Source organism: Mobula birostris, chromosome 2 (assembly GCF_030028105.1).
Source record: "Mobula birostris isolate sMobBir1 chromosome 2, sMobBir1.hap1, whole genome shotgun sequence".
In the NCBI taxonomy this organism is placed as follows: Eukaryota; Metazoa; Chordata; class Chondrichthyes; order Myliobatiformes; family Myliobatidae; genus Mobula; species Mobula birostris.
In genome coordinates this window covers 105601824-105623272 of record NC_092371.1, presented here as the reverse complement: position 1 = coordinate 105623272, position 21449 = coordinate 105601824, and the positions used below count along the sequence as shown (strand labels likewise).

General features: G+C 52.7%; 1 protein-coding gene across 1 annotated transcript in view; it reads left to right on the top strand.

Annotated features, from left to right (window-relative positions):
- Positions 1–21449, top strand: part of LOC140189281 (MAM domain-containing glycosylphosphatidylinositol anchor protein 1-like) — a 48928-nt gene that overhangs the window by 23938 nt on the left and 3541 nt on the right. The window contains exons 6-16 of the mRNA XM_072245983.1: positions 318–587; positions 876–1205; positions 2771–3064; positions 4702–4971; positions 6645–6796; positions 10161–10344; positions 15966–15989; positions 16381–16536; positions 16848–17009; positions 18465–18595; positions 18998–19103. Of these exons, the coding sequence (XP_072102084.1) occupies positions 318–587; positions 876–1205; positions 2771–3064; positions 4702–4971; positions 6645–6796; positions 10161–10344; positions 15966–15989; positions 16381–16536; positions 16848–17009; positions 18465–18595; positions 18998–19103 (2079 nt within the window). The remainder of the gene's footprint in view (positions 1–317; positions 588–875; positions 1206–2770; positions 3065–4701; positions 4972–6644; positions 6797–10160; positions 10345–15965; positions 15990–16380; positions 16537–16847; positions 17010–18464; positions 18596–18997; positions 19104–21449) is intronic.

Genomic DNA, 21449 nt, shown 5'->3' with positions numbered 1-21449 from the left:
CAAGCAGTGTCATTCAGCCTCCCCCCCCCCCACCCCACCCCCGTGGTAACCATCTCGGGAGGGACCGTGACCACTCGGGATCTGTGACCACCTGTGATGCCTCGGGACAGAGAGTGACCATATGGGATAGACAGTGACCTGAAGGACGGTGGCCACTCAGGAGGGTTGGTGAAGCCAGTACTTACCCCCACTAACAGGCAGTCTCCCTCAGCACCCCCCTCCCCCACTGTCGGTGACCCCTTTAGGAGCGACGTTGACCCCTGAAGGACAGGGAGGTGACCCCAGCCCATGCCCCACTGACAGGCAGTCTCCCTCAGCTCCCCCAGTGCTGTCGGTGTCGGTACCGGAGTTGCTGGTGGTGGACCCCGGCAGCGACGTGGAGATGGAGTGCTTGGTGGTAGGTGGGGATCCTCCTCCCCTGCTCTGGTGGTCTCACTCCCCCGGTCCCATGCCGGACAACGTCCGCATCCAGGCAGGAAAACTGTGGATCCGGGACATCAGGCGAGAACAGGCCGGACACTACAACTGCTCGGCACAGAATGGCGTCGGCAATCCTGCACGCCGATCGGTGGAGGTGCAGGTCCGCGGTGAGTGAGAGCAGCGTATCCGCACCCTACGCAGCGCCTTGCCGCACTCAGAACCCACCCTACACAGAAAACTGTCCCGTATGCAGTCACCACTGTACACTAAACCGTCCCGTATGCAGTCACCACTGTACACTAAACCGTCCCGTATGCAGTGTCCACCGTGCGCAGTCTCCCACCGTACACTGAACCGTCCGATACACGGTCCTACCGTAGACCGAACTGGTACATTACATTGTCCCACCTGACTGGATACGCTCAGCAGTCACTCCGCCCTTGCCTTGTCCCCAGCCCTGTGGAACGGCCGGTTCTGGATCACCCCCGACCCGTTCCATGACGATGAGAAGATTCACCTGGACCGGGAGGTGAAGGTGTCCTGTCAGGTGGAGGCAGTGCCGCAGGAGGAGCTGACCTACCGCTGGCTGAAGAACGGTCGCACCCTGCGGCCCAGCAGTCGCATTATCATCTCCCGCAACGACCAGGAGTTCCCGCCGGGGGTCACCAGCCTGGACATCATCAGTATGCGCTTCTCCGACTCCGCCACCTACACGTGCGTGGCCTCCCTCCGCAGTTCAGCCGTTCCCGAGGTCAGCATCGACGTCAACATCTCCACCAGCCTGGGTGAGCACCGCTCCGCACCCACACACTACCTGACACACTCCGCAGTACAGCCGTTCCCGAGGTCATCTCTATTAACCTGGGTGAGCACTTCCCCACACACCCCTTAACGCACTGACTGACACACGCCCCAACGCACCGGCACACTCCACGGTTCGGTCGTTCCCGAGGTCAGCGTCGACGTTAAAATCTCCGCCAGCCTTGGTGAACACCACTCCACTGTTCCTGACAGGTCAGCACCGACATTAACATCTCCTCCATTCTGGGTGAGATCGTTCTGCACTTTCCAACTCAGCAACATCTTCCAGACACAGTCACAGTGACACACTAGCTAACACCGTGACACGTTCCCCAACTCACTGACACACTCCTCAACACACTGACACACTCACCAACTCACTGACACACTCACCAACTCACTGACACTTTCCCCAAATCACTAACACGTTCCCCAGCTCACTGACACACTCACACATGCCCTGTCTCACTGACACGGACGCACTCTGCAGTCTTACGGTGAGAGGGGAAAGATTTAATAGGAACTTTAAGGGGCAAGTTTATTTTTGCACAGAAAGAGCTGAGTGAGGAATGAGCTGCCAGAGGAAGTGGTTGAGGTGGGTAAAGAAATTTTTAAAAGACAATTGGAAACACAAAATACTCTGCAGATGTTGGGGTCAAAGCAACACTCACAACACGCTGGAGGAACTCAGCAGGTCGGGCACCATCCGTGGAAACGATCAGTCAACGTTTTGGGCCGGAACCCTTTGTCAGGACTGTAGGGGGAAGGGGAAGAGGCCCCATAAAGAAGGTGGGGGGAGGGTGGGAAGGAGAAGGCTGGTAGGTTCCAGGTGAAAAACCAGTAAGGGGAAAGATAAAGGGGTGGGGGAGGGGAGGCAGGGAGGTGATAGGCAGAAAAGGTGAAGAAGGTATAGGGGAAAACACAATGGATAGTAGAAGGAGGCGGAACCATGAGGGAGGTGATAGGCAGCTGGGGGAGGGGGCAGATTGACATAGGGATAGAGGAAGGGAGGGGGAGGGAATTACCGGAAGTTGGAGAATTCTATGTTCATACCAAGGGGCTGGAGACTAGACGGTATATGAGGTGTTGCTCCTCCAACCTGAGTTTAGCCTCATCATGGCAGTAGAGGAGGCCATGTATGGACATATCCGAATGGGAATGGGAAGCAGAGTTGAAGTGGGTGGCAACAGGGAGATCCTGTCTGTCGTGGCGGGCGGAGCGGAGGTGCTCGACGAAGCGGTCTCCAGGTCCATGGACAGGAAAGGTGTATGGGTTAAACAAAGGAACTGGGACTGGCTTGAATGGGGTACGTACCTGATGAGCTGAAAGGCCTGGTTCTATTCTGTGTGACTTTACGACTCTCCCTATTCTCTCTCCTCCCTCGACTTCTGCTTCTCCCTCTCCTACTTCCCCGTCTCCCCTTCCCACCTCTCCCAACTCCCACCCCCGCCACCACCCCAAACCACCATCTACCCCTCCCCACCCTCCCCTCTCCCTTCCTGGTTCCACCCCGTCTCCCTCTTCCCGTCCCCTGCCCAACGCTGCCCAGAGCCCCCTGTGCTGGAGGTGGTCCAGCCCGTGGTGGAGGTGATAGAGGGCTCCTCGGTGGAGCTGCGCTGTGTGGTGAGTGGGAAGCCGAAGCCGGTGGTGCTGTGGTCTCGGATGGACAAGGACAAGGAGCGGAGCCTCCCGGCGGGAATGCCGGAGTGGGAGTCCTTGGATGGGATACTGCGCCTGGACAATGTCAGCCGGGACCAGAGTGGGATGTACCGCTGTCGCACCGGAGTGTACAACGCGCTCAACGTCCGCGCCCGGGAGGGGAGCATCCACTTCAACGTACTGTGTGAGTTGGGGTGGGTGGGGCGACAGAGGGAGTGAGTGTGTACCTTGTGCTGTGCGCGTGGGGCGGGGAAGAGGTGTGTTCACCGTACGTTGTCTGCGTGGGGGGGGGCAGAGGGAGGGTGGGGTCAGTGGGAGGGGCTGTGTCAGTAATGGGCAAAGGTCGGGGAAGCGAGAATTTGAGATCGTGCGGACACGTGCTGGACTCGTGGACGGATGGGGGAGGGAGAGGGTGGGTAGGGTTTGAAAGAAGAGAGGGTGTAAGAGTCTTGAGGATGAGATGTTAAGGAGGGAGAGGGAGGGAGGGAGGAGGGGCTTGGGGATGTCGTTATGGCCAGGGGTTGGGTTGGGACATCAATGATCAAAGGGAGTCAGTGGATGATGTTTTCTTGGATTTTCAGAAGGCCTTTGACAAGGTGCCACACATGAGGCTGCTAAACACCATAAGAGCCCATACTATTACAGGAAAGAGACTAGCATGAATAGAGCATTGGCTAACTGGAAGGAGGCAAGGAGTGGGAATAAAAGGGGCCTTTTCTGGTTGGCCCGGACTAGTTCTATTCCATGGTTTGGATGACAGAATTGGTGGCTTTGTGCACAAGTTTGTGGATGATACGAAGATACGTGAAGGGGCAAGTAGTGTTAGGGAAGCAGCAAATCCGCAGAAGGACTGAGACAGATTAGGAAAATGGGGAGGGAAGTGACAGATGGAATACAGTGTCGGGAAGTGTAAGGTCATGCACTTTGGTAGAAGAAAGAAAGGCTCAGACTATTTTCTGAATGGGGAGAAGATTCTAAAAATCTGAGGTGCCAAGGGACCTGGGAGTTCTTGTGCAGGATTTCCTGAAGGTTAACTTGCAGGTTGACTTGGTGATAAGGAAGGCGAATGCGATGTTAGCATTCATTTTTAGAGGGCTAAATTATAAAAGTAAGGATGTAATGCTGAGGCTTTATAAAGCACTGGTCATACCACACTTGGAGTATTGTGAGCAGTTTTGGGCCCCATATCTAAGAAATACGTACTGGCACTGGAGAGGGTCCAGAGGATATTCACCAGAATGATTCTGGGAATGAGAGGGTTAATGTATGAGGAGTGTTTGATGGTGCTGGGCCTGTGCTCACTGGAGTCCAGAAGCACGAGGGAGCATCTCACTGAAACCTATCAAATGTTAAAAGGCCTCAATAGAGTGGGTGTGGAGAGGGTGTTTCCTGCAGTGGGGTGTTTAGGACCGGAGAGCACAGCCTGAGAGAGAGTTTTAAAACAGAGATGGGGAATTTCTTTAGCCAGAGGATGGTGAATCTGCAGAATTCAGAGACCAAGATATTGGGTATATTTAAAGCAGAGGTGGATAGGTAGGGTGTCAAAGGTCATGTGGAGAAGGCAGGAAAATGGGGTTGAGAGGGGTAATAAATCAACCATGATGGAATGACGGTACAGACTGGACTGGCCGAGAGGTCTAATTCTGCTCCTATGTCTGAGGGGTGAGAAAGGGAAATGGAGGGAAGGAGATGTGGGTGAGAGGATCAGTGTGTGGGGAGGATTGTGGGATTGGTTTGGGGGTGGGCTAGGTCCATCTGGTGGGCCGATTGGGGAACACACACTGACCGATCTCCACCGCTCCTCCACCCTGCCACACACAGATCCCCTGACAGTGGAGCCAGAGTTTGCGGATGTGCGGCAGAGGCTGGGCCGCGGGGTCACACTGACCTGTCGGGTGGTCAGCGGGAACCCGATGAAGGTGACGTCGGCCGAGTGGACCCTGGGCGAGGACCCCCTGGAGAGGCCGGAGCTCGAGACCCCCGACCGCTCCGAGCTGAAGCTGCCTCCTCTGCAGCCGGGCATGTACGGGGTGTACCGGTGCCGGATGTCCAATGCTGTGGGGGTGCAGACCTGTCTCTTCAACCTCACTGGTGAGGAGGGGCGGTGGGGAATGCAAGGGGGGGGGGATGTACTGTACCCACTGGTTACTTTTGGGCAGTCTCCCTCTCTCTGTGCCTGGGGTGCACACCATGGTCCAGGCCTCTGTCCACTCACTCTCTGCCCCACAGGCTGAAGCCTGGGCCCCGGCCCACTTGTTCTCTGTCCCCATGGGGTGGTGTCCATAGTGTTTTCCTGCCCTCTTGCTCTCTGTCCCCACAGGGTGGGGTTTGGGCCCCTACTCACTTGCTCTCTTCCCCCATGGAGTGGGATCCGTACGATAGGGTGGGGTCCATGCTGGGGTCTGGTCCTCTGCCCACTCACTCTGTACCCGGGAAAGGAGGGCAAGGCCTATCCCAGGGTCTGGGACCCTGCCCACTTACTCTCTATACCTGGGGCAGTGGGGATCCATATCAGGGTGCGGGCACTTGCCCAATCACTCTCCTCTCAGCCCCTAGGGGGTGAGGTCTATACTGGGGGTCTAGGCCCGTGCCCACTCACTCTCTATACTCAGGGGTGTGATGTCTGTCCCCAGGCGGTGGGGTCTATACCGGGGTCCGGGCCTTTGCCCACTCACTCTTTATGCCGAGGGGGGTGGTGTCTGTCCCCAGGGGGTGGGGTCTATACCGAGGTCTGGGCCCTTGCCCACTCACTCTTTATACCCGAGGGGTGGTGTCTGTCCCCGGGGGTGGGGTCTATACCGGGGTCCGGGCCCTTGCCCACTCACTCTTTATTCCCGGGGGGTGGTGTCTGTCCCCAGGGGATGGGGTCTATACTGGGGTCCGGGCCCTTGCCCACTCACTCTTTATACCCCGGGGGGGGGGTGGTGTCTGTCCCCAGGGGGTGGGGTCTATACCGAGGTCTGGGCCCTTGCCCACTCACTCTTTATACCCGAGGGGTGGTGTCTGTCCCCGGAGGTGGGGTCTATACTGGGGTCCGGGCCCTTGCCCACTCACTCTTTATACCCGGGGGGGGGGGGTGTCTGTCCCCAGGGGATGGGGTCTATACTGGGGTCCGGGCCCTTGCCCACTCACTCTTTATACCCGGGGGGGGGTGGTGTCCGTCCTCAGGCGGTGGGGTCTATACCTGGGTCCGGGCCCTTGCCCACTCACTCTTTATACCCGGGGGGGGGGGTGGTGTCTGTCCCCAGGGGATGGGGTCTATACTGGGGTCCGGGCCCTTGCCCACTCACTCTTTATGCCGAGGGGGGTGGTGTCTGTCCCCAGGTGGTGGGGTCTATACTGGGGTCCGGGCCTTTGCCCACTCACTCTTTATGCCGAGGGGGGTGGTGTCTGTCCCCAGGGGATGGGGTCTATACTGGGGTCCGGGCCCTTGCCCACTCACTCTTTATTCCCGGGGGGTGGTGTCTGTCCCCAGGGGATGGGGTCTATACTGGGGTCCGGGCCCTTGCCCACTCACTCTTTATACCCGGGGGGGGGTGGTGTCTGTCCCCAGGGGATGGGGTCTATACCTGGGTCCGGGCCCTTGCCCACTCACTCTTTATACCCGGGGGGGGGGTGGTGTCCGTCCCCATGCGGTGGGGTCTATACCTGGGTCCGGGCCCTTGCCCACTCACGCGTTATACCCAGGGGGTGGTGTCTGTCACCAGGGGTGAGGTCTATACCGGGGTCCTGGCCCCTGCTCACTCACTCTTCTCTCTGTAAAGGACGAGCCTACGAGCCAGAGTTTTATTTCGACACCCCAAGCCCGGTGCGGCTCCAGCATCCCAACCTGTACACCTTCCTCCTGCAGTGGACACAGCGGCTTCCCAATGCAGTCGGGGACATCCTGAGGTATCAGTTGGATGCCCAGGAGGAGGTGAGCCCCACGGTGGGATGGGTGGGGCAGGTGAGAGGGCGTGAGGGAGCTGTTAGAGAGGTTCATGTAACCTGAGAGATGGACAGATGACAGGCATCTGGACTGGACAAACGTCCTGTGCAGATTGAACGCGGGCGTGGAGGAGATGCTCTCCTACATCACGGATTTCAGTGCACAGTCTGGGAGAGCTCAGTCTTGGCAAGAATTTGGTACTGGGAGTGAGATCCTACTTCAGAATCAGGTTTATTCTTGCTGAGCTATATCAGAAAATCTGTTCTTTTGCGCAGCAGTGCAAAGTGGGTTGCTGTTGTAGTCTGGACTCTGGAGGACTGACTCCACCTTGCTGACTCTCAGACACCTCCTTTTACCGACCCCTTGAAAAAGGACCCCACTCCAGACCATCAGAAAACTGTCTCTGACGCCATCACTAACCTCGTCAACTCTGGAGAACTCCCATTCACTGCCACCAAACTCAGAGTTCCCTTACCCTGCATTGCTTGTTTCCACCCCTTACCCAAGATCCACAAACCTGACTGTCCGGGAAGGCTCATTGTCTCTGCCTGATCCTGCCTCACTGAACTTGTGTTTGCATAACTCAGCTCCATTCTGTCCCTCTTGATTCAGTCCCTTCCCACCTACAACTGCGACACTTCAAATGCTCTCGATGTCCTCAGTGACTTTCAGTTTCCACACCCTGACACCTCATTTTACCATGGATGTCCAGTTCCTATATAATTCTGTCCCCCGTCAAGGTCTTAAAGCTCTCCACTTCTTTCTTGACAACAGACCTGATAATTCCCCCCCCCCCCCCCAACTACCACCTTCCTCTATCTGGCAAAACTGGTCCTCACCCTCAAAAATTTTTGTTCAACTCCTCCCTCTTTCTCCAAACTCAACGGGCACCCACATGGACCCCAGTTATGCGTGCCTTTTCATCAGCTGTGTAGAGCTAGCCTATAATGCTCCCCAATTCTTCCTGCATTACATTGATGACTGCATTGGTGCTGCTTCATGCAGCCATGCTGAAGTTGCCAATTTCATCATCTTTGCCCTTAACTTCCACCCTGGCCTTAAATTCACTTGGTCCAATTCTGACACCTCTCCTGTTTCTCAGTCTCTCTGCTCCATCTCTGTAATCAAACTGTCTACTGATACATTTAAGAAGCCTACCAATTCCCACAGCTACCTTGACTATACCTCTTCCGCCGTCTCCTGGAAAAATGCTTTTACTTTCTCTTAGTTCCTTTGTCTCCGCCGCATCTATTCCCAGGATGGGGCTTTCCTTTCAGGGCATCAGAGACAAACGGGGTTTCCCTTCCTCCACCATTGATGCTGCCCTCCCCTGCATCTCTTCCATTTCCTGAACATCCACACTCACCCCATCCCACCACCTTAACAGGGATAGAGCTCTTCTTCTCACCTACCATCCCATGAGCCTTCACGTCCAACACATCCTTCTCTACACCTTCCATCATCTTTAATGGGATCCTACCACCAACCACTTCTTTACCCCTCCCCCACTCTCCACTTTCCACAGGGATTGCTCCCTCCATGATGCCCTCATCTCTCACCAGGCACGTATCCCTGCATGCAACGGAAATGCCCATTTACCTCCTCACTCACCTTCAGGGACCCAGTCCTTCCAGGTGAGGCAACACTTCACCTGCAAATGAATTGGGGTCATCCATCATACCCGGTGCTCCTGATCTGGCCTCCTCTACATTGGTGAGACCAGTCATAAATTGGAAGAGTGCTTTGTCAAACACCTCAGCTCCGTCTGCCAAAAGCGGAAACTCCAGGTGGCCAACCATTTTAATTCCGACTCCCATTCTGACAGTTTGGTTCATGGCTTCTTTTGCCATGATGAGGCCACTCTCAGGGTAGAGGAGCAACACCTCATGTTCTATCTCTAGGTAGCCTCTAAACTGATGGCAGGAACCTCAACTTCTCCTTCCAGTAACTTTTTCCCCTCTTCCTCTATTCATCAACTGGCCTCTTACCTCTTCTCCTCATCTGCCTATTACCTTCCTCTGGAGCCCCTCCTCATTCCCTGCCTCCTGTGGTCCACTCTCCTCTCGTTTCAGATTCCTTCTTCTTCAGCCCTTTACCTTTCCACCCACCTGGCTTCACCTATCACCTTCTAGCTGTCTTTCATCTCTTCCTTTCAACTTTTTATCCTGGTGTCTTTCTTCCCTTCCTTTCCAGTCCAGAAGAAGGGTCTTGCTCGAAACATCAACTGTTTATTCATTTCCGTAGATGCTGCCTGATGTGCTGAGTTCCTCCAGCAACTTGTGTGTGTTGCTCTGGATTTCCAGCACCTGCAGAATCTCTTGTGTTTAGAATTTACTATAAACTACAATAAGAAATATATTAAAAAAAATAAATAAGTAGTGCAAAGAGTGAGGTGCTGTTCCTAAATCATTGAGAGTGTGTCTTCGGGCTCCTGTATCTCCTCCCTGAGGGCAGGTCCTGGATAGTGAGCCTCCTGCCTTGTTTCGGACAAGTTACGGAGACTAGTTAAGACCATAAGATATGGGAACAGAATTAGGCCATTCGGCCCATCGAGTCTACTCCGCCATTTCATCATGGCTGATCCATTTTCCCTCTCAGCCCTCATCTCCTGCCTTCTCCCGTATCCCTTCATGCTCTGACCAATTAATAATCATCCTCTGGCTTAAATATACGTAAAGACTTGGCCTCCACAATCCCCTGCTTGTTTACTTCCTGGTGGTACTTGGATCTGCCGCTTCTGGTGATCAGTCCAATGACAGCGGTGTTGTCCACAAACTTTATCAGTTTAACTGATGGATCACTGGAGACTGGCGTATAGAGAGGATAGGAGAGGTGAGTGAGTACAGCTCTTTGGTGCATCAGTGCCAAGTGAGCGGGATGCGGAGATGTGATTGCCTGGTCTCACGTACTGCCTCCTGTCAGAGATGAAGTTTGTGATCCACCTGCAGATGGGACCTGGTACATTAACTTTTGGAGAGTTTCTCTTCCAGAAGCTCAGGGGATGATGGTATTGAAGGCTGACCTGAAATTGACAAAGAGAATCCTGACATATGTACCATGGGAGCCGAGGCATTGTAGGTATGAAGTCCAGACCGATGCAAAGTGCATCACCTACACATCTGTTGGCTTTGCAGGTGAACTATAGCAGATCTAGAAAATTATTAGGGCTAGTTAGCACAGCTTTGTTTGTGGGCTCCGTGCGGGAGGGGCAGGGCGCGGCACGAGGCTCTGTGCGGGAGGGGCGCGGCGCGGGGCTCCGTGTGGGAGGGGCGCGGCGCGGGGCTCCGTGTGGGAGGGGCGCGGTGCTGTTCTGGGCCCTCACTCACTGCTCTCGTGTTCCTGGTGTTGACAGGGATCACCCAGCGTGTGGCTGAAGCCAAGCATGATCACCGTCAACAAGAGCATCGAGGCGGGCTCCCTCCTCACCTACACTCTGGGCAATCTCCGGATCCCTCGCTCCTATCGGGTCCACCTCACCCCCATCACCAGCTATGGGCCGGGCGACACTGCCAGCCGCACCATCCTCTACACCAACCGTTAGTGTGCCGGCCATACCGGGCGCGAGTGTGTCAGGGAGAGGGGCAAGCAGTGGGGAGAGTGGTAGAGGGTGTGGAGGAAGATTGCAGAGGGGGCAGGGAGAGTAGGGAGTCTGTACCTGTTCTCCTCAATAATAGATACTGTTGGGGGGCATGACCAGGTCTCTGGCCCTGAGTCTGCTTCCATGACTCAGAAGGGAAGGAGGGAAGAGTGCAGTAGTGATTGCGGATCCCATAGTTGCAGGAGCAGACAGCTGGTTCTGTGGACGTGATAAAGACACCCACATGCCATGTTGCGTCCCGGGTACCAGGGTCAGGGATGGCTCAGACTGGGTCCACAGCATTCTAAAGGGGGGAGGGTGAACTGCCAGAAGTCGTGGTAGATATTAGCACCAACGACACATGTGGGAAAAGGAAGGAGGTCCTGAAGAGAGAATATAGAGAGTTAGGTAGGAAGCTGCAGAGTAGGACCTCCAAAGTAGTAAGCTCTGGATTGGTCCGTCGGCCACATGTCAGTGAGCGTAAGAACAGGTTGATTTAGCAGATCAATGTGTGACTAAGAAACTGGTGGAAGGGGACAGGGCTTCAGATTTCTGGATCATTGGGATTTCTTCTGAGCAAGGAATGACCTGTGCATGAACCCAAGGGGGACTGTTATCCTTGCGGCAGATTTGCTAGAGCTGTTGGGGAGGGTTTAAACTAATTTGGCAAGGGGATGGGAACCAGTGATTGGACTGAGGGTGGGGCAGCTAAATGCAGAGTGTAGTGGGACTGTCAGGAAGAATGGGCAAGTGACAGGTCGGTGGGATGAGGTGCAGAGTAACAATGGGGCCAAAACCAAAAAGGAAGACAAATCTAAGCTGAAAGTGTTATCTTTGAATACACGTAGTATACAGAATAAGGTCGACAATCTTGTAGTGCAGTTAGAGATTGGCTGATATGATATTGTGGGCATCGCTGAAACGTGCTGAAAGAAGCTCATAGTTGGGAACTTAACATCCAAGTATACATATTGTATTGAAAGGACAAGCAGGTAAGCAGCGGGGGTAGTGTAGCTCTGTTGGTAACAAAATGAAATCAGATCTTTAGGAAGAGGTGATATAGTATTAGAAGATGTAGAATCCTTATGGGTAGAGTTAATGCAAGGGTAAAAAGACTGACGGGAGTTATATTCAGACTTCCAAATAACAGCCAGGGTGTGGGATACAAAAACAGAAGACAGAAAAGACATGTAAAAAAGCCAGTGTTGTGAAAATCATGGGGGATTTCAATATGCAAGTAAAAAGGACAGGTACGTGGCATCCGGAGTTTCTGTAGTGGGGAACCGCGTACAAGGCAAGGTACAGCAGTGGTTTGCCATTGGGAAAATTAGGTGGTGCTGGATCCCAAGAGTGGGGATTTATAGAATGCCCACGAGATGGCTCTTTAAAGCAGCTTGTGGTTCAGTCCACTAGAGGGATGGTAATTCTGGATTAGGTGTGATGTAACGACCCAGATTTGACTAGGGAGTTTAAGGTAAAGGAACCCTTAGGAGGCAGTGATCATAATATGATAGAATTTACCCTGCAGTTTGAGAAGGAGAAGCTATAATCAGAATGTATCAGTATTACAGTGGAGTAAAGGGAATTACAGGGACATTAGCAGGGATGACAGCAGAACAACATCACTGGAGTTTCTGGGAGTAACTCGGAAGGCACGGGAAAAATACATCCCAAAGAAGTATTCTAAAGGGAGGATGAGGCAACTGTGACTAACAAGAGATGACAAAGTCAGCTTAACAGCAAAAGAGAAGGCATATAAATAAAGCAAAAATTAGTGGGAAGTTAGTGGACTGGGAGACTTAAAAAAAAGAGGCAACTAAGAAGTCATAGAGAGAATAGATGAAATATGAATGTAAGCTAGTCAATAACATAAAAGAGGATACAAAAAGACATCTCAGATATACAAAGAGTAGAATAGAGATGAGAATGTATATCGGATTGCTGGAGAATGATGCTGGAAAGGTAGTACTGAGGACAAAGAAATGACGGATGAATTTAATAAGTACTTTGTGTTAGTATTCAGTGTGTAAGACACAACATAATGCCAGAAAGGGGCTTGCTATTCCTAAGGAGAAGGTGCTTGAGAAGCTGAAAAATTCTGAAGGTAGGTAAATCATTTGAACCAGACTGCACCCCTAGGTTCTGAAAGAGGTGGCTAAAGGGATTGTGAAGGCATCAGCAATGATCTTTCAAGAATCACTAGATTCTGGAATGGTTCTAGGGGACTGGAAGATTGTAAATATCACTCTTTAAGAATGGAGGGAGGCAGAAGAAAGGAAATTATAGGCCAGTTAGCCTAATTTTTTGTGGTTGGAAAGATGTTGAAGCCTATTATTAAGGATGAGGTTTCAGGGTATCTGAAGGCACATGACAAAATGGGCCAAAGTCAGCATGGTTTCCTTCAGAGGAAATCTTGCCTGCCAAATCTTTTGGAGTTCTCTGAGGGAGTAATAGGAGGGATAGTCAAAGGAGAGTCAGTGGATGTTGTTTATTTGGATCTTCAAGGCCCTTGACAAGGTACTGCACATGAGGCAGCTTAGCAAGATAAAAACCCATAGCAAGATACTTACATGGATAGAAGACTGGCAGGTTGGCAAAGAGTAGTAATAAATGGGGCCTTGCCTGGTTGGCTGCTGGCATCTACTATCGTGCTGCAGGGGTCAGTATTGGTAACCCTCTTTCCATTTGATTTGGATGAAGGAGCTGGTGGCTTTGTGGCCAAGTTTGTGGGTGATACAAAGATAGATGGAGGGGCAGGTTGCGTTGAGAAAACAGGGAGTCTGCAGAAAGACTTAGGCAGATTGGCAGAATGGTGGAAGGAATAAAGGCATAGACTATTTTCTGAATGGGGAGAACATTCAAAAATCAGAGGTGCAAAGGAACTTGGGAGTCCTTGTGCATGATTCCCTAAAGGTTGAGAGGTTCTTGATAAATCTGGACGTCAAAGGTTATGGGGAGAAGGCCGAAGAATGGGGTTGAGAGGGATAATAAATCAGCCATGATGGAATGGCAGAGGAGACTCGATGGGTCGAATGGCCTAATTCTGCTCTGAAGTCTTAAATGAGGAGGTAGTGGAATGGGTCAGAGAGATGCAGATGGTGGGGGGAAGCAAAGGCAGACTAGTTGTTTGGAATTGAGGAGGGATGGGGATGAGGGGGGAGTAGAGGAGAAGTGGAGTGAGAGAGGTGATGAGGGGCATGGGAAGAACGTCAAGGGAGAGAGAATGAAGGCGTTGTGGGAGGGCACAGAGAATATGGATGGAGAGTTTGGGGAGGGAGAGAGAGGTGGGAGGTAGAGGTGGGGTTGGGAGAGATGGGGAGGGAGAGATAGGAGGGGAGGGAACTGGAAAGGGGTAGTGGGGGGATGGATGGAGCGAGGGAGAGCTGGAGGAGGGAGATATGGGAGAGAGAAGGGATGAAGGGAGAGCTGGGGTAGGGAGCAGAATAGGAGGGAGGGGCAGAGGGTAGGGAGATAGAGAAGGTGTACAGAGAGATTTGAGGGGTAGGGTGATATGGGGAGGGGGAGGGAGGGGCAGATGGGAGAGAGGTAGAGAACAGAGGGGCTGGGAGATGGGATTAGTTGGGAGAGATAGGTTGGGAGAGACAGATCAGAGAGAGGTAGACGAGGGGGAGGGGGAGATGTTGGGGAGGGAGATGAGAGAGAGGGGCAGAAGATAGGGAGGTATTGAAGGGGGAGTGAGGGATGGAAGAGAGGGAGAAATGGGATGGGGAGGAAGACAGGAGAAGGCAGAGTAATTAGAGATGGAGAGGAAGAGATAGGAATGGAGGGAGAGATGGAACAGTGGGAGAGAAGGGGGTGGAGAGAAAGAGTGAGAGAAGGAGAGGGAGGGGGAGAAAGGGGAGGGAGGAGCAGATGGGAGGAGGAGGCGGATGGTATTAAGAGGGAGATGGCTAGGAGGGAGAGATAAGAGAGAACAGAGAGATATGGGAGGAGGTAGAGATGGGGTGGTGAAGAAGTGAGGGAGGGGCTGATGGTAAAAAGGTACATAAAGGGGAGGGAGATGGTATGAAGAGAGAGATAGGAGGGAGGGAGATGGGAGGGGAAGGAGAGCTGGCAGAGGGAGAATTTGGGAAGGTAGAGATGGAGGAGAGAGGGTGATCAAGGGGAGGAAAGAGATGGGACAGAGGGGTAGATGGGAGGGAGGGATGGACAGGCGAAGTAATACGGCGAGCAGCTAACTAGAGATGGGACCTAGACATGGGGGCAGGAAGGGATATGGGAGGGAGCTACTGCGATGAGAGGGGGTAGAGATGGTGGGGAGGTACTGAAGAGGGAGGGAGGGATGGGAGAGATGGGATGGGGAGGGATACTGGAGGGGAGTTAAAGATGGGGAGGAAGAGATAGGGAGGGAGAGATGGGATGGAGGTGCAGATGGGAGGGAAGTAGAAAAGGGAGAGGGGGTAAGATAGGGGTGTAGAGAAGGGGGAGGGGCAGTTGGGAGGGATAGGAGATGGAGATGAGAGAGAGGGGGAGATGGAGATGAGAGAGAGGGGCAGATGGGAGGGAGATCACGGGGAGAGATAGGCGGAGATGGAAAGGAGAGGCAGATGAGAAGGAGGGAAAGATGGTGGGGTGGGAGATGGGAAGAGAAGGAGATCAGAGGAGGAGGGGAGTTGAGAGGGATGGATAGATGGGGAGAGAGATAGGGAGGGAAGGTGAGCAAGGGGAAGGGAGAGATGGCGGTAGGAGAGATGGGAGGGAGGGAGAGAAAGGGGAAGGAGAGATGGATGGGACAGATAAGGGAGAGAAAGGTGGGAGATGCGGGTTGAGTTTGAGATGGGGTGGGGGAAAAAGGGGGGAGGTGGGAGAAGGAGAGATGGGAGGGAGGTACAGAAGGGGCAGAGAGAGATAGGAGTAGGAGGGAGATGGGTGTGAGTGCGAGATGGGTGGGAGGGAGATATGGGGGGTTGCAGGAGGAGGTAGAGACGGGATGTGGAGATTGGGGTAGGGGTATGTGAGTGGGAGGGAGATCTGGGGGAGATCAGAGGTGGAAGGATATGGGAAGGGGGAGCTGGGGGGAGAAGGAGGGAAATGTGGCTGAGCGAGGGAGGAAGAACTTGCATTCCTTCTCTCTCTCTCCCCCTCCTCCCTGCCACCCCTCTTCCACCTTCCACTCCTCCCCCCCATCCCCGCTGCCCTTCCTTTCTCCATCCCCTCTGCTTTTCCCCGCCTCTCCTCCCCATCCCCCCTTCTCTCCTCTTCCCTCTCCCCTCCCACTTCCTCTCCCCATCCCCCTCCCCTCTTTCCCCATTCCCTCTGCCCTCCCACCTCCTCTCCCCATCCCCTCTCCTCTCCTCCTCCTCTCCACTCCCCTTTCCCCTTTCCTTACACCCTCTCCTCTCCCGTCTCTCCCACTGGGTTTGGTGTTGTATGATTGGGGGGAATGTGTATGGGATGGGGTGTTATTTTGGGGTCCGGTTGAGATGTGTGTCCAACAGGGGGTTTGACGGAGAGTGGTGAGCGGGGCTTTTTGTGGTAGAGGGAGTTTCCGGAGGGGTAGTTCTGAAGGGTGGGATTTTGAGGCTGCTTTTCATATCCCTTCCCTTTCTCCCCCCACAGCCGCTTCCTCTCTGCCGCCCTCAGGTAAGGGTCTCCATGTGGAACATTTGCTGAGAGTTGGGGTATTGCTACTAAACCTGGGGATCCCCCATTACTACATTCCGCTTCCCTTCCCCACTTCCCCATCTCCCCTCCTCCAACCTCCCCTCATTCACCATGGGCTGCTGCTTTCACCAAACACCCCACCCATCTTTTTTCCCCACCAGGTCACTCTCCCCACCAGTCACTATCCTCCTCTCTGTCAAACCCTCCTCCATTTACTCCCCCCTCACCCCCGCTGGCACTACCCTGTCAAGCAGAATTTCAATCATGTCCCCATGCCCTGGCCACTCCCTTGCCCTTTCGACTTCTCGGTCACAATCCCGGTCCAGTGCCTCACCCTGAGTCACACTCCCCCGGTCACTCTGTGTCCCAGGAGAGCTGGTGTGTGGGTTCGAGGACGATCAGATCTGCGGCTTCACCCAGGACACTCGGGATGACTTCGACTGGACACGGGAAAGTAACATGACCCAGGACCCCAAGAAGACACCCAACACCGGCCCCCGCTTCGACAACAGCGGCAAGAGGACAGGTCAGTGTCGGCGTTGGGTGAGGGGGTGGGGGCTGGAGGAGAGGGGAATGAGGAGATAAGTGGGGCGAAGGAGATGGCTGGGGTGGGAGAGTGGGCGATGAATATGAGGAGAGAAGGCGGGTTAGGAAATGGGATGAGGAGGAGGGTAGAGGGAGAGGATTGGAGGTCACTGGGGTGGTTGGAGTGGGAGGGAGGGAGAAGAGGGGCTAGGAGGGGGTGAGGGTGGTTTTCGGATTGGATGGCAACCCATGGCACTGAATCTGTTCACTTTGTCCCCACACACTCCCCTACTCCCCATATCCCACCCTCAGGCTACTACATGTTCATTGAGGCATCAAACCCGCGGAGACCAGGTGACCAGGCCAGACTCATCAGCCCCCTGTACAACGTCACTCACAGGGTGGGCTTCAGGACCCCGCGGAGCACCCCCTTCTGCGTCAGCTTCTACTACCACATGTACGGCAAGCACGTGGGTGGGTATTGGAGCAGGTATCCTCACTCCTGACCCTTTACACCTGGCGCCACCCCATTCAGCTCCCTAACCTGCCAAGATCCCTCAGGATTCCCTGCCGGAACTGTAACTGGTCACTAACTGGAAAGGCTGGGTCTTCTAAACACTGAGATTAACGTTAGGCCTGAAGTGTTCAAACAGAGGGTGAGTGGTTGCATTAGGATCAGGATCAGCTTCTTGTGCAGTCCAGGATGTCACATAGTCAGAATATCAGGCAGTAGAGCACAGGAACTATTCACTGAACTATGCACTTGTACTCCTGACTCGTATGCACAATAGACTTTGCCCCAATTTAGGAGGAGATCAGCCCAGTCCTCTTCCATGACTATTTTATGGTCACTGTTCCCAAAGTGCTCCCCTAGACACTCCATTTCTCAACAGGACGGAGTAGGATAAGCAAATTTATTATCAAAGTACATATATGCCTTCATAAACAACCCTGAGATTCATGTTCTTGTGGGCATTCATAATAGATACAAACATGACAGAATCAATGAAAAATTGCATACAAGGCAGACAAACCAAAGTGTAAAAAAACAAATTGTGCAAAATCAAAAAGAATAGTAACAATAATGAATAAATGAGCAATTAATATTCAGAACGTAAGATGAAGAGTCGTTGAAAGTGAGTCCATAGGATGTGGGAACAGTTTAGTGTTCCCCAACGATAGATTCCATAATAGGTTCTCAGCCTGTGGCTTCCTATTACACACCAGAGATCACATTTCCCCCTGTCCTGCCTGTGGGATTGTTCTGCAATACTGAGCACTCTCCCCCCCCCCCTTAAAGCTGCCTTCAGCTCTCCTGATTCAACACCCACCCCATTAACTCCCCCACCATTGTCCCACTGAGACTACCCTCCCAGCCTGGATACCAGACTCACTGATTTAGGAGATATCCTCTACACCTGAGTTCACCGTGCACACAGGGATAGTCCTGTCTGTCCTTGTGTGCATTCAGGTGGTGCTCAGTTTACAGGAACCTCCCGTTTCCTTCCCTGATCCCAGTGCGACCCTGTCCCCTCTACCATCCCAACTAACTCCTGACCTGGTCCGGTCTGAGGCTCATCAGACCCACTCCACTTCAATTCGCTCTGAGATTGGGTCTGTTACGTTCTGGTCTGAGGCTCATCTGATCCACTCTGAACCTGACTCACTCCGCTCCGATCTGCTCTGAGGCTCCACTCTGACTGTGGTCTGCTACATTCCAAAACCGGTCCGTCTGACTCCAGATCAATCTGCTCTGACTTTGGTCTGGTGTGATCCTGCTCCATTCTTGATTCTGATCTGGTCCGCTTCCACTCTGTTCCGACCTGCTCTGACTGTTCTGACCCCAGTCTGGCCTGACTCCAGTCCGAACCCGTTCCGTTCTGCGGTGGTCTGAGCCCGGCAGGTTTGCTGACCTCTGCTTGCCCCCAGGCTCCCTGAACGTGCTGGTGCGGACCCAGGGGGTGAAGGCGGTGGAGACTCCGGTCTGGAGCCTGAATGGGAACCAAGCGGAGGAGTGGCGGCTGGGCAGTGTGACCATCAATCCCAGCGGACCCTTCCAGGTAATGGGGGCAGGGGCAGGGGAGCTGAGCAGTGGGTAGGAGAGAAGGCAATGAAGATTGGGTGAGTGGAGGAGAGGGGGAGAAGGGTGAAGGAGGGGAGGAGTGTTGGGATGAGGATGGAAGGGGTGTAGAGAGGGTGGGGTGGAGATGAGGGGAGGCACAAGGATAGGAAGGAAGGGGCCGCGGGAGAGTGTGCCGAGGAATGGGTGTGTGTGGTGTTAGTGAGGGGTGCAGTGGAAAGACTGGATGATGGAGAGGAAGGTTGCAGGGAGGGTGGTGGGGAAGAGGGGTATGTGAAGTCTGGGTAAGGGTGGGTAGGAGGAGGAGAGTAATGAGGTGGGAAAAGGAGGGTGTGAGTGGATGGCAGCCTCCCGCTCTACAACGCTGGTCTGTGCCCCACAGGTGGTGCTGGAGGCTATCCGCGGGCCTGGATACCTTGGTGACATCGGCATCGATGATGTCAGCATTACCCGGGGCCCCTGCTCTAAACGGCCATTCTCTGAGAAAGGTGAGTCTGACCTCAACTACACACACACACAGAACTCTCGTCCAAGAGCACAGACCCCTCACTGATACACATGTCCGCAGGAACCCCGCACCCACAGGAGCACACAGGTTCCATGTGATAGTAAGGCAAGAAAGTGGACTTATTGCGGAGCTAACATCGAACACAGAGCTCTCCTCCAGGGCAGGTTGCAACTCAACTGGAGGGAGAGCAATATCCTCACTGGGAGGTTTGTTCAGGAGGCTTAAACCATAGCAGTGGGGCAGCAAGTACAGACAGAAACAGGCCATTCAACCCAACTCATCTATGCTAACTAAGCTAGTCCTATTTGCCCTCATCCCTTTAAACCAGGCATGCCTTTTTGATGCCATGGACCAAATACCATTAAGCAAGGTGTCCGTGGACCACAAGTTGGGAACTCCTGCTGTAAACTTTTCCCATCCATGTACCTGTCAAAGTGCACTTTAAATATTGTTAATGCACCTCCCTTAACTGATTCCTTTGGTGACTCGTTCCATATATGGACCACCTTCAGTGTGAAAAAGTAACCCCAGGTCCCTTATAAATCTATCCCCCCTCACCTTAAACGCAAGCCCTCCAATTTTGGTTCCCTTTCCTTGGGAAAAAGGCTGCCCATGCACCTTACTTATACCCCTCACAGTTTTATACATCTCTGTAAGCTCACCCCTCATTCTCCTGCACTCCAAAGAATAAAGCCCCAACCTGCTCAACCCCTCTCTAGATCAGGGGTTCCCAGCCTGGAGTCTACTGACATCTTGCTAAATGGTATTAGTTTGTGGCATGAAAAACATTGGGAACTCCTGTTCTAGTAACTCAGGCTTTTGAGTCCCAGCTACATCCTCAAATCCTTTCACACTCTTTCCAGTTTAATAATGTCTTTCCTATAACAGGGGACCAAAACTGTACACAGAACCCCAAATGTGTCACCAGCCTCTTGTACAACAAAACTTGGAACATTACACCACAGTACAGTCCATGATGTTGTGCCTTCAACCTTCTACCTTTTCAACCTTCTCGAAGATCAATGTAACCCACCCCTCCTACATAACCCTCCATTGTTCTATTGTCCTGAAACTGCAAGATAACATCACAATTTCTGTAGTCAGTACCCTGTTGAAGGCCACTGTACCAATATCCTTCTTCACCACTCTTGTCTACCTGTGACTCCACTTTCGGGGAGCCACGTGCTTGTAATCCTAGGACCTTTGTCCTACATTCCTCAAGTTTATACCATTCACTGTAAATGTCCTTCCCTGGTTTGACGTGGTTACTGAAGCACCTTGTACTTATCTGAATTATCTGTCCTGATGAAGGGTCTCGACCTGAAACACCGACAGTTTACTCTTTTCCATAGATGCTACCTGACCTGCTGAGTTCCTCCAGCATTTTGTGTGCATTGCTTTAGACTTCCAGCTTCTGCAGATTTTCTTGTTTTTAAAACAGCTTGCTGTACTTCAATGCAACTCATTTGGTCACAATCTCCGTTATTTTTGATAACATTCTTCACTGTTTACACCACCACCGCATTCTCATCCAAATTGTATGCATAAATAAAGGTCCCATCACCTACTTGAGGGCCACATCACAGGACTTTCTGAGAACCAACCTTACACCATTAGAAACTGCTTCCTCCCACCAAGACAATATACAGCCATTTAGTTATCTCTCCCTGAATCCCACACAATCCAACCTATCAGACTGGTCTTCCATTTGGGACCTTGTCAAAACTTGGGTGAAAGCTATGACTGGCAGCACAGTGTTCAAGGATTCTGAGGATGTGGTAGAGAGAGAGAGAGAGGTAAAAGAGGAGGTGTTACACAGCTGATCAGGGAGTATGTCACAGTGAGGACAAACTAGAGGGCTTATCTACTGAAGCAGTGTATGTAGGGCTCAGGAGAAATAAATGTGTTGTCACTCTGATGGGCTGTACTACAGACCTCCCGAAAGCCACCAGCAGATATGTAGAAATATTCTGGAAAGATGTAAAAGCCACAGGGTGATTGTCGTGCACGAGTAATGATTTGATCTGTATGAACAATAAGTAAGACAAGCTTTTCACTGTATCTCAGTGCATGTGATACTAACAAAACAGTACTAATTCCTTCCCCCAATAGTGACCAGGACTTGCTTGGTGTAAATGAGGTAGAATTTGTAAGGTTAAAAGGGGCCATTAAAGGTTCTTGGTGAGTATAATTAAAGAGAATCCCAATCTATTTTATACTTACATTAACAACAAGAGTAACAAGGAAGAGGGAGGGGAATTATGTCTGGAGCCAGAAGAAATGGCTGAAGTGCAAAATGCGTTGGTGCTCAGCAAGTACAAGGGGG